This window comes from Pseudorca crassidens, chromosome X (genome assembly GCF_039906515.1).
Source record: "Pseudorca crassidens isolate mPseCra1 chromosome X, mPseCra1.hap1, whole genome shotgun sequence".
In the NCBI taxonomy this organism is placed as follows: domain Eukaryota; kingdom Metazoa; phylum Chordata; class Mammalia; order Artiodactyla; family Delphinidae; genus Pseudorca; species Pseudorca crassidens.
Genome location: NC_090317.1, coordinates 113,370,068 through 113,383,576, shown reverse-complemented (window position 1 = coordinate 113,383,576; position 13,509 = coordinate 113,370,068). Strand labels below are relative to the sequence as shown.

Here is a 13,509-nt window from a genome sequence, read left to right as displayed (position 1 = left end):
TTGATTCTCATTGCTTTGTAGATGTTTCTTTTTCTTCTGGAAGTTTTAAAGATCATCTCTTTATCCCTGTTGGTCTGAAATATCATAGGGTTTTGTTTAGTTAGGTGTGGGTCTTTTTTCTTTTCTTTTTTAAATATTTATTTATTTGGCTGCACCGGGTCTTAGTTGCAGCACATGGGATCTTCGTTGCGGCATGTGGGATCTAGTTCCCAGACCAGGGATCAAACCCAGGCCCCCTGCATTGGGAGCACGGAGTCTTACTCACTGGACCACCAGGGAAGTCCTGTGGGTCTTTTTTCATGTGTTGTGTTATCATGCATAGTGAGCCCTTTGAAGATTCATGTTCTTCAGCTCTCTGAAATATTATTTTATTTAATATCAATATATTGCAAGATGAATTAAATATATAGTTTCTAAATTGCGCCAACCACACTTCAAGTGCTCAGTAGTCACATGTGGCTAGTGCAGATATATGGAACATTTCCATCATCGCAGAAAGTTCTCTTGGTTAGCACTGACCTGAAGGCTCAGTGAAATTGCAAACATGATCTCTTAAAACTCAGAGAAGAGGGCTTCCTTGGTGGCGCAGTGGTTGAGAGTCTGCCTGCCGATGCAGGGAATGCGGGTTCATGCCCTGGTCCGGGAAGATCCCACATGCCGCTGAGCGGCTGGGCCCGGGAGCCATGGCCACTGAGCCTGCGCGTCTGGAGCCCGTGCTCCGCAACGGGAGAGGCCACAACAGTGAGAGGCCCGTGTACCGCAAAAAAAAAAAAAAAAAAAAAAAAAAACTCAGAGAAGAGATACAAAGGTTCAAAAAATGTATTACAAGACAATAGAGGCAGAAAACAAACTGACAGAATTCAGAAATAAATTGAAAAGTAAAAATATGATCAAGATAAAAGCTACCACAGAAACAACTATAAGCATAAATATGCCTCAGTATATATAACCGGGGGCAGAGGGACACCTGGCTTTAGAAAATCACAAAAATGAAATGGTTAAAATAAGATATAAATGATTATGGAGAAGATGGATAGATATGGGAGACAGATAAAGGAGACAAATGCACATAAGTGAAATTCCAGAAGGGAATAACTGATGAATTAGAAAAATATTTGTAATGGAAGAAATTTTTCTGAAATAAAGATTGGACTCTTCAAGGAACTTTCCTGAAATAAAGATTGAATATTTCTTTCAAGAAGTTGACAGAATGATAAAACCACTAAGTCATAATCACAGTGATGTTTAGTGAACTTTGGGGATAAAGTATTATGGGGACACCCACACAGAAATACTCAGTGCTAGAAGACAGTGGAACAATCTCTACAAAGTTCTGAGAAAATGTAACTTAAGATTATGGTACGCCTGTATTTTGCTATAGTTTTGCTATTGCTAATGAGATCGTTGATAAGCCAAATTTTCTTCAGCTTTCAAGTTTAAAATACCAGATGAGATGTAAAGATGATTATTACATAAGGCTTGAGGAAACTGTGATGCCAATTTTCGTTTTTTAAATAGAAAAAACTGGGAAGAAAATTTACTACCTAATGATGCAATATCTGGTTAGTGAGACTATTGGTGATTTTTTTAATACTAAATTTTATACAGTGAACATATATTTCTTCAAAAATCAAAAGATGAAAATAGAGGTCTGAGTTCTAAAGACAGGTACCTCTTCACTCTCTCTCCCACCCCTCACTTATTTACTTACTGACTGGGCAAATCACATATCATCTCAGAGCTTTCCTTTCTTTATCTGGAAAAGGTAAGAATCAAATGAAATAAAAGTACATAGAAATGCTAAGGAAATTGAAAAGTACATAGAAATGCTAAGGAAATTGCAAAATGCTATGCAAATGGTAGTTATTATTAGAGGTGGCTTTAATTTCCAGAAATTATGCTCTTCTATTTTGGAGAGGCCTTATTCTGAAGCTTTAGTTCTTCATTACAGCATTAGAAAAAGGCACTTATGCAGAAATCATACGTATGATGACTCAGTTTTATCAAAGCCTTCTTTGTTTTTAGAAATTCATTTTTAATGGTAACTTTAAAATCACAGTGAAATTTTTAGTACTTAACAGGACCACCAAAATGTTTTTTTTTAAAAAAACAAATCACTTCTGTAATATTTCATATTCAGAATAATTTCATAGGTTGAGTTAGTGGGACACATTCTCAAGGTGAAAATCTGAAGGTGAATTCTACTTTTGTCTAATAATAGAATAGCTTTGCTAGGCTTTGGTAAGTCTGTATATTTCAGATGTGTTTCCCACACATGTATGAAAGCAAACAAATGTCTTACTCTAAGTTACAGATAAATGCGTGACATTTTGCAAGCTCCACAATGATTGGATTTTGGTCATCAGAGATTTTATCTTATGAGTACCAACAAACTCAACATATGCAAAAACAGCTAGCCTGACTTTGTTCTTTGTAAACACAAGGACATTTGATTTTCCAGTACATGTTAGAATCAGTTTTGACAAACCTTGCCAAAAGAGGCCAAGCTTCATCAACAATACCAAACTATTCAGAGATGAGTTCTCTGAAGACGTACAGATTTATTCAGGACTCTCCTGCTAGTTTGGTGAGATCTTCAGCCTTCTAATGGCATCTCAGTTTGAAGTTCCAAAGCCACCTTTAAGAAAATAACAGTGGCCCTGTCAGCTGGGTATGTCATAGAAATATTTAGCTTTGAAAAAGCGTAAGTACACATCAGGCCAGAAATAAGGACATAATGTCGATTCTTTCCCTGTACAAGTCATTTTTATAAAGCATAGTCAAGATACTTGAATTTAGGTAGTTATATTCAGTTCAGGGAACCTCTCTTAGTTCTTAAAAACCACAGAGAATTTAACCAGCTGGTCTCTCTGAACCTTCATATCGGTAAGCTTGTCCTGGATCAGCTCATTTTCTCTAGCTTCTCAAGCTCTTAACCCATCTGCCATTCTCTTACTGGTGACCAAGGCCCTTACCTCCTGTTTCATATCCACAGTTGAAGCCACCAGCCATGAATTCTTCCAACTTTGTGCATTACAGTCTTCCTTTCCCTTCTCTAAACACAACATAAGCTTCATTCTCATCCATGTTTAACTTCTCAGGTCTCAGAAGGATAACGTATTTCTCCTCCTATTTAAGGAAAATTCCTTCATCTTTATGCCTTGTTTCATCTTCTCCCTGTTCTTCTGAGACCTTGATCCCAAAATTTCACCAGGTTCTCTGGCTTCAGCCTCTCACTTTTTATTGTATTTTCTCTCACAGACTGAGCATGCTTGAGTATTTTTAATCAATTAAACAGAAAAGTCCTTGATCCTGCAATGCATTCTAGTTTCTACCCTTTGTTCTCCATTTTTAAATTGGACTTTTTGAAGAAATTCACACCTTCCATTGAATCCTCAACCCCTCTAATCTGACCCTATATAGCCTTCACTACACTGCTCTTCAGCAGGAACACCAGTGACTTCCAGGTTACTGTTGTCAGTGCAGACATTCCCCTTTGACTTGGGTGCATGCTGCATTATTGCCATGGGCCTTACTAGGATTCTTGGAACTTCTAACTCCCTAGCTTCCTTTATGACCTTCCACCAACCTGTCCAGCTTTCCCTTCTCAGGTTCCTTTGTGAACTCTTCTTCTTGTCCCTCCCTTAAACCATGACATACCCTAGGATATCCTTAGCCCACTCTTTGCTCACACTGCAGGTTCTCATTGTGATCCCAAGGCTTAGTTAACATGGAACCGATGGCTCCCAAATCTGTGGGTCAGCCTTCAGCTTTCAGATTTGAGTATCAAGCAGCTGACTTCACATCTCAGCCATTCCTTGAATCATTGATTCATCAGTATTCTGAGTGTCTGCTATCACCAGACTCTGTCTTAAAAGACTGAATAATTAAAATACAGATTCTGCTCTATCAGTGGGAAAGACGGAGGCAACACACCCCTAGTGACAACGCAGTGAATCGTATACTCTGCGAGAAACAAGCAAAAAGTTCTGTGATCACAGAGGGATAGGGACAGGTACTGGCTCTTAGAGCTTTTAGGGATGTTACCCTTGGACCTTAAGTTAATTAATTAAACATGCAGAAGAGAGATACTTTCTCTAATTTCCTTCCATTTCTTCCTCCAGTCATTCAGTCACCCATATCAGAAACCCCATGGTTATCCTTGGCTCCTTTTGTCATGTTCAGTTTTCAGTTGGGCACCAGGTTCTGCGATTTCAGTCCTAAGATACGACTCAAGTGTAGCCCTCTTCCCCATCCATACTACCTCTGTCCTAATTTTTGAGGCCTTGTCACCTGTTACCTGCATTATTGCAGTAGACTCAAAACTGATATCTCTGCTTTATGTTTTGATCCCTTTGAATCCACCTTTCTCAAGGCCAGCATGGTGTAGCAGAAATGGTGATCTGACCTTGTCACTGCTCTGCCTAAGAGTCTCCCACCACCTACAGCAGAAGTTCTCAAACTGCTGATCAGAATCCCTGGGGCAGGGTTCCTTTAAATCTGTCTATCAGGCCCCACCCCTGCTAATTCTGATTCTGTAGAACTGCTTGGCGAGGGCCTGTGTTTTTAAGTTCCCTGAGAGGTTGTGACACCTGACCAGACTAAAAAACCTCCTGCCTACCAGGGTCAAGCATGAGCCCCTCTGCCTGGTTGTACAAAGCCCTCTGTGACCTGGCTTTAGCTTAGCAGTCAGCCACATTTCTCACCATGTGCTGCGTGTGTACTTGTTTAGGTAAAATCATCCAATTTTATGTGAATCAAGTTAGAGATTATATTTGTAAAAAGGGCTTTTGAAAATGGTAACTTTTATTTAAATATCTGCTATTATTATTTGTCATGTATTTCCTGCCTTTTTAGTGGATGATGCTGGCAAAATAGAACACGATGGTTCCTCTGGGATGACCATGGATGCAGAGTCGGAAATCGATCCTTGTAAAGTGGATGGCACTTGCCCTGAAGTCATCAAGGTGTACATTTTTAAAGCTGACCCTGGAGAGGATGACTTAGGTAAGAGGAAACCTTCAGCATAGTATACCTCCTGATCAAACACTTCAACCTAATTATTTTTTGGTGGTTTAGACTGAGAATATTTGTAATCTTTTCTGAAGATAACATTTTAAGCAAGGGTTCCAATATAGCAGTAGAAAAGTATGTAAAATGTAGTAAGTGAAACAGGTGGAAATGAAGTCTTCACATAAATTCTTGGAGCCTTCATCTTGTCTGATAGGTGGCACTGTAGACATTGTGGAGAGTGAGCCTGAGAATGATCATGGAGTTGAACTACTTGATCAAAATAGCAGTATTCGTGTGCCAAGGGAAAAGATGGTTTATATGACTGTCAACGACTCTCAGCAAGAAGATGAAGATTTAAGTAAGTAGGTGGCCTTTTTGTGGGAGAGAATTTTATGTTCCTGTAGCTCTATTTTTTTTTCTTTTTTAAAAAAATATGGCCAGTATCTGAAGGAAACAAGTAGGATTATTATAGAGATTATTATTCTGCTGTATTTCAAGGGAAACATCAATGACTTATTATGTGTGCTTAGAATGTTGCTTTAAAAACAAATTAAGGAACTATATTCAGTATCCTATAATAAACCATAATGGAAAAGAATATGGAAAATAAGATTATTAAAAAAGCACATTATGGGAAAAGCCAAGAAATGTAAGATTCATTCAGTAAATATTTATTGAGTGCTTACTACGTGAAAGCTATGTTCTAGGTATATAACATGTGAACCTTCTTTCTACTTGTCTGTTAACTGAATTCAAGTGAAAATATCTTTTCCTGTGATCTCTGTAAACCTGGTCACACAAGTTTCTATAATTTTCTACTCAGATGTTGCAGAAATTGCAGACGAAGTTTATATGGAAGTGATTGTAGGAGAGGAGGATGCTGCTGCCGCAGCGGCAGCCGCTGCTGCACATGAACAGCAAATCGATGACAATGAAATCAAAACTTTCATGCCAATAGCATGGGCAGCAGCTTACGGTAAGTCGCGTTGCAGCTCTTGGGATTGAATTGGTTCTTGAACATGAATTCATGATTGAAAACGGTTTCTGTGGTCTTAGGTTTCAGAAATCTGAAATACCAGTACCCTGTAAGGGTTATTTGATTTGCATAAGAGTAGAGGAAGATTATAAAGTCTACTTTTTGTCTTTATTTTTAACAGGAATTTCCTTCATGTGTATATTACGTAGAAGGAAGTACTGCAAGAAGTACACAGGCTTTCAAGCTGAAACTTTTCATCTTGATTATATGTGGCCCATGACTTTACAATTTTGGGAGACAACAAGGGAGTCCATGGCCATGGGGCAAAATGCTGACATGTGTTTTTTAGATTTGGAAGCTAGGCATTTCCTATGGTCTTGCTATAATAAATGTGGTCATAAAACCCATTACCTAGAATGGGGAATTTCTGTCATTCATGAGTATCATGGCTAACTTTCGTTGTTATAGTTAATAAAGAGTCCCTAATTCTTTATAATTTATAATACTGTATAATTTTGTTTTTTAATGCGCATTGTTAGGTAATAATTCTGATGGAATTGAAAACCGGAATGGCACTGCAAGTGCCCTCTTGCACATAGATGAGTCTGCTGGGCTTGGCAGACTGGCTAAACAAAAACCAAAGAAAAGGAGAAGACCTGATTCCAGGCAGTACCAAACAGGTGAGGGCACATGAGTTCCACAGCGCAGCGTGCTTTGCGAGCTCTCAGATGAAACTCTAGTGTGTATCCCCAAAGGTGTTGTGATGACATTTTAGCTGCTAGACCACATAGAGCTTTTGTGTATTGAATTTGAAAATATAATTTTAAGAATTCAGTGATATTCATGAATGATTTCCTTGGATTAAAAAAAGAAAAAAGGGGGAGCGGGTAAAACATGGATGAAAAAATTCAAAACTCGGGTGATTTTTATGTGGATATGAGAAGAAATCCCTCAAAGATGTTGGAAGCGTTAACTTTTTTTAAAAACCAAATATATTTAAAGAATCTGATTATGTCAGCATAAAGCAGGAATACTTTACAGAGCAGCAAGGCAAGTACTTCAGTTCTTGTGACATATTCTTGTCTATTCTTGTATGCTGATTTGCATATTAAAATTCTGTAGACATATTTAAATTGACATAAGTTATATTGTTAGAATAACCAAAGCAGAAACTGTGATTATGAAACTTTGTTTTTATCAATAATTTCCCACCAATTTCTCAGTTGATACAGCTGCAGTCACTAGTTGGTAGAAGTTACATATATATTCATTTATTTTTTTTTAAACTGGAGGGAGTGAGGTTGGTACAGTCATACTGAATGGAGTTTCCAGACCAGGTTCTCTTTTTGATGAGGCTGCTGTATCTCTTATGTTGAAAAATTGTAAAAGGAATGATGCTAAGTAGCAAATAGCCTAACATAGGAGTACTTGCCCAATAATGTTCAGAACACATGCTTTAAATTCTTGAAGAAACCAAAACAGAACTTGGTTTGATCACTCATGCTCCTTTCTTTTCCTTCCTTAGCAATAATTATTGGCCCTGATGGACATCCCTTGACTGTCTATCCTTGCATGATTTGTGGGAAAAAGTTTAAGTCGAGAGGTTTTTTGAAAAGGCACATGAAAAACCATCCTGAACACCTTACCAAGAAGAAGTACCGCTGTACTGACTGTGATTACACTACCAACAAGAAGATAAGTTTACACAACCACCTGGAGAGCCACAAGCTGACCAGCAAGGCAGAGAAGGCCATCGAATGCGACGAATGTGGGAAGCATTTCTCTCACGCTGGGGCTTTGTTTACTCACAAAATGGTGCATAAGGAAAAAGGAGCCAACAAAATGCACAAGTGTAAATTCTGTGAATATGAGACAGCTGAACAAGGGTTGTTGAATCGCCACCTTTTGGCGGTCCACAGCAAGAACTTTCCTCATATATGTGTGGAGTGCGGTAAAGGTTTTCGTCACCCATCAGAGCTCAAAAAGCACATGCGAATCCATACTGGGGAGAAGCCGTACCAATGCCAGTACTGCGAATATAGGTCTGCAGACTCTTCTAACTTGAAAACGCATGTAAAAACTAAGCATAGTAAAGAGATGCCATTCAAGTGTGACATTTGTCTTCTGACTTTCTCAGATACCAAAGAGGTGCAGCAACATGCTCTTATCCACCAAGAAAGCAAAACACACCAGTGTTTGCACTGCGACCACAAGAGTTCGAACTCAAGCGATTTGAAACGACACATAATTTCAGTTCACACAAAGGACTACCCCCATAAGTGTGATATGTGTGATAAAGGCTTTCACAGGCCTTCAGAACTGAAGAAACATGTGGCTGCCCACAAGGGTAAAAAAATGCACCAGTGTAGACATTGTGACTTTAAGATTGCAGATCCATTCGTTCTAAGTCGCCATATTCTCTCAGTTCACACAAAAGATCTTCCGTTTAGGTGTAAGAGATGTAGAAAGGGATTTAGGCAACAGAATGAGCTTAAAAAGCATATGAAGACGCACAGTGGTAGAAAAGTATATCAGTGTGAGTACTGTGAGTATAGCACTACAGATGCCTCAGGCTTTAAACGGCACGTTATCTCCATTCATACGAAAGACTATCCCCACCGTTGTGAGTACTGCAAGAAAGGGTTCCGAAGACCTTCAGAAAAGAACCAGCACATAATGCGACATCATAAAGAAGTTGGCCTGCCCTAACAATACTTCTACAGACTTTTGTAGAGATGTTGGCCTTGAAGCAGAAAATTCATTTTAAAGCCACAGTCTCGTTCACATACAATACTGTATATTGATTTATGCTGTGTACAAATAGAATTATTGCTTCTAGTTGATTTTTTTTTTTTTTTACCATTTGTTCAGTAGTGTGTTCTGAATTCTATTCAGTTTGTTTAATAAATGGGGAAAAGCAGCAGCAAGCAAGTTGCAGCAACAAGCAAGTTGCAGCAACAAGCAAGTTGCAGCAGCAAGCTTTTAATAAAGTAATCCCTGATTCTATACTGAGTTTTTCTATCTTAGAAGTTTTATATTTATTTAAATATTTACCTTGCTTACCTTGATGGTACTCTTCTAAGACCATTTAACTTAAGGTAATTTTAGATTGGTAACTCTGAAAGTACTCATGTTGACTTATTTTTTTTTCCCATAAATTTCTCACAATAAAATCGTCAGAGACATCTACTAATATAAATGGGAGATTTTATGGTCAGGTCTAATTATCCTAACATGGGAGTCATTTACTCATCTTGTTTTAATATTTTCAGACCACATGACAATGAAAGTTTCCACTTGAGCTTTTGTGTCCCTGGCATCGCTGAGTAAAGAGCAGTGGCTGGGTTTGTGTTTACCTTTCGTTTTGTTCAGACAAAATATACTTTTGGGGGTGCTTTCTTTGGAGTATTTACATCTTTTGTCAGCATAGCAAACTTTTAGAAAACTTTATTGAAAAATTTTGCTTGATCCTGTTGTATTTTGTCTTTGCTGCTTTGTGTTGGAATGGTTGTGTGCTACAGATGAGACTTAATGAGGACTGCATTTGGAATCTCCTAGAGGTAATTCGTGGCTTGTAGGATCTTTTGCAACTTTATATATGTAAATGTACCCTGACTTATGTATATGCACATATATATAACATGTATCTGTGTGTATTGCTTATTTTACATATTTATACACACAACCCCAAGTAGTAGTTGTTGAAAATCTATAATGAAAAGTATTAAATTTACAATAACATGAAAGATGCAGGGATGCATGAGAGAGCATTTGGTAAATCATGCTCTTTGGAGAGACTACTCAGGTGAAGAATTAGAAGGAAAATAAGGACACTAGTATTTTTAAAGAGTAAAGGTATTTTCTTTTAAATATCTTTGGTAACTGAAAAATAGAAGTTAAGATGTTTCTAGATAGAATGTTTTCATATAACTTCAGCTCCATGCCTTTATATTTTTCAGAAAAGCTAATGAGAATCCAGACATAACTCCCTCAGTTCTCTCTGAGAAGCCCATGAAGGGATTCTGTGTCCCCAAGTGAGGGGACTAAGGAAGTAGTTGCTCCATGTACCACAGAATGGGTGCTAATTACGACTTACACTGGGCAAGTTCAGCCTGCTCTGTTACTTCTTCGTTACAGCTGGCAACCTTTCAAAACCTTAACACTCAAGCTGGCTTTGATTAGAAGATAAAGGTGTGTGTTTTAAGTGCATGAGGAAAATCTGAGGCCTTATTTGGAACGTCACCAAGTCTTTCACAGTTTCGTTTTTCTTTGAAAGTTAACACTTTTTAACAGAGAGTTCTGAATCAGAGTCATAAATTCATAAAGTGAACTTGGTTAGTTAGAATTTGGTTATGTTAAGATGAATCTTGGAGAACTGAAAACAGGTTTTGGGATCCCTTAAATTGGCTATCGGCACATGAGTATCTGGTACATCATGGGAGATTTTGGAGTTTTCTCCCCACTTGTGCTGCCTTGCCAGTTCATCATGGTGTTCCATCCCCTTTGTGCTATTAGGTTTTTAGCTTTCATCTTTCTCTTTGCTGTTGATATTTGTATGCAAGAGTTATATTTATAGGGTGAGAAATCTAATATTTGGTGTGTGGCAAGCCTCTGAAGTGCTAGGTTGATTTAGTCCAGTTCTGAATCAAGTGCTTTAGGCTGGTATAACTCCATCCTGAATACCAGTCAAAGCCAAGGCATAGGGAATGCCTGTGCCCTCTTGGCCCCCATAATGTGCTTTTTTTTTTTTTAGAGTAACTTAACCATCGTGTGATTCATTGCCCTGCAGTACTATTGAAAGCTCTGTCTGTTTTTTTGTGAGAACCTTTAAAATCTCCCTTAATTTTTATTTTTCCCAGAAATAATGTAAAAGATAACAAACGAAATTGGAAATTTATTGATTTTAAAACATCCGTAAAAATTAATACAGAAAATATCAATTGGTCATGTATATTTTTTTAAATAAACTGAAAGATAAAGAACACAACAATTTACACACTTTATATTTCTCTTACATGGTCTGGAATCATACACAGTTCTTTTCTTTAAAGCACAATATTGAAACCTTTAAAAGGTATTTAAGGGTTTGGTCAAGTGAATATGGTAAGGTGTATTTGTCTGTATAAAGAGAAAAAAAACAGTAGTCATTGTTATGAACTGACATTAGTTACAACCTAGTTTTAATTCTTAAAACAATTTTGATTAGCAAAGCTAAAAAAAAAGGTTGTTTCAGTTAAATGTTTTAAAGAGGTACAGATTTTTACAAGGACATAATATAAGTTATTGTTCTGTAGAAATATCCTTAAATATTGTATGTCCCTCCCTCTGTACACTTTGTAAAAAAGGTAAAATACATAAAAAGAAAATCATATAGGGATGTGTGACATTATTGTAATTGTGTACTTGAGAATAACGTGCAAAAATAAAAATCAGAATATTTTCCTGTTAATGTTTAGTCTATTTGATACCAGTACTAAGTTAATGCTTTTTCTTAAGAAAAAAATATGTACAGTTTTTGTAAACCTAATAAACATCAAAAGCAGTGGATTATTTTCATTTCCCCATTTCTTAATTCCTTATATGCAGCAGTGGAATGCGAAATGCTTGATCGCTTTGAATTTTGTGACTTGGATTTAAATACTAATAATATTTCAGTGCTGCGAATTTGCAAGTAACATTTCAGAGAAGTTAAGAGGTGATTGGTGAGTCCTTTGATGAGCATGTCCTTGAAATTCATTTTTTCTTTTATCTTCATAAAGGATTTGTTTTATTAGCATCTCTAATTCCCCTGAGATAAATTTTCCCATGCATAAAGTGGTTTTTGAGAGCACTTATTTCAGCATCAGTCCACAGCCCAGCCCCACAGCAGAAGCCCTGCCCTAGAGTTACCCCTTTGTGCCCAGTTTGGAGGGCTTTAGTAGACGCTAACATACTAGAGAATGATCATTGTTATAATAAAAATTGGAAGTTAGGTAAAAGTTATCAGGACTCAGAAGAAAATAAGGAAATAGATTTGAGTCATCTTTGATTTTTAAAGATGAGATCCTACAGTTATTTAACTGTTGGAACAAGTGTTTCCCTAATAGTTGAAACACTAAATAATCAAAATTTGAGGTAAACGATCAGGAAAACATGGTGAATGTCACTGTCCAGAGCCATAAAGAAGGCAAAACCACACCATGCTGAAAAACTTAATTGTAGTAAAACACCTGACAGATAACATCTTGCTGGTCTGTGATGCCAACCAGTCAGATAGTGTACTGCTCAGTACTCTGGGAATCTCGGTATTAACAATTTCCTTTATTTCTCACAAATTCTAGGATTCATGGAAGGAAAAGCTTGACCAGTTGAAATCTTGAAAGGGCGATAGTTCAGGGCAGTGGTTTTCAAAGCCTGGCAGCAGCGGCAGCATTATAATCACCTGGACTTTGTTAAAGATGCAAATTCTCAGCCCCACCTCAGACTCACTGAATCAGAAACTGGGAGTGAGACCCAGTGATCTGTGTCTTTACACCTCCTCCAAGTGACTCTGATGCATGCTCAAGTTTGGGAAGCGCTGTTTTAGAGCACTTGAGGAACTTAAAAAATTACTGGTGCATTCATTTTGTGTAGTAGACAAGACACACATACACACACACACACGCACCCAAACCCCAGAAGGAAGCAGTGATGGTGAAATGGGACTCAGTTTATACCTTCACTTTCATATCACTTTAGTCCTTTTGAAATGTGAGCCTGTCAGCCAATACATATATCTTTTAGTACACATGTAAATAGCCTGTATGTATTTCATAAATCTTGTATGACCTCCCCAAAGTTACATTCCCCAAAGGTAAATAGAATTCGGAGGAAGATTCACCAAGTAAAAAAGAAGGACTGAAAAGTGTGTGTTGAATTGGCCCAACATTACTTAAGTAATTCATATCTGAAAAACTATTTTGCCACATTCTGCAGCTGTTTAGATAAGGTCAAAATTAAGTTTGCCCTTTTGGATTTTGTTTTATCTTTTGTGTATGTATTGTTTGCCTTTTTCATAAAACAATTCTTGGATTTGTTATATATTGTTCCTGTTATTTTTGACATCTTTGCTATTGTAAATAAATTCCTATTTTGTTTTAAGTTACCCTAGTGGAGTGTTGGCTATAGACAAGGCATACACACACACACACATACATGGACATGAGGCTTAAATCACACAGTTAATAAATCCCCAACACGGTATAAGCTGGAAGTGATGTGACCACTTCAGTAGTTCAGCACTTCTAGCACCAATGAAAGTATCACTGTTGCACGTAGATATAGCATCTGCACCTGCTCGGACTTTAAAATCATTTTAATGGCCCCTGAGATGGAAATTCTTAGTCAACCAAGTTTGAAGTCGAAGTAAAAAATCAAGAATTATTTTCCTTTACTTGGTTTTTCCTATTCTCTTGGTCTCTTGTGTTACTTGTGTTGCTGATATTGGTGAACACAAGGGATTTGGCGTTGTAGTGACGTGCTGGTGTTGTAAAGCCACTAGG

The 13,509-nt window shown here is 37.4% G+C and overlaps 1 protein-coding gene across 4 annotated transcripts in view; it reads left to right on the top strand.

The window, feature by feature from the left end:
- Positions 1-13,112, top strand: part of ZFX (zinc finger protein X-linked) — a 57,775-nt gene extending 44,663 nt beyond the window's left edge. For all 4 annotated transcript variants that reach the window (XM_067723770.1, XM_067723768.1, XM_067723769.1 and 1 more), the window contains exons 4-8: positions 4,858-5,007; positions 5,228-5,371; positions 5,837-5,989; positions 6,529-6,669; positions 7,515-13,112. In XM_067723770.1, coding sequence (XP_067579871.1) covers positions 4,858-5,007; positions 5,228-5,371; positions 5,837-5,989; positions 6,529-6,669; positions 7,515-8,698 — 1,772 coding nt within the window. In that variant the 3' untranslated portion in view covers positions 8,699-13,112. The remainder of the gene's footprint in view (positions 1-4,857; positions 5,008-5,227; positions 5,372-5,836; positions 5,990-6,528; positions 6,670-7,514) is intronic.
- Positions 13,113-13,509: the final 397 nt, after the last annotated feature.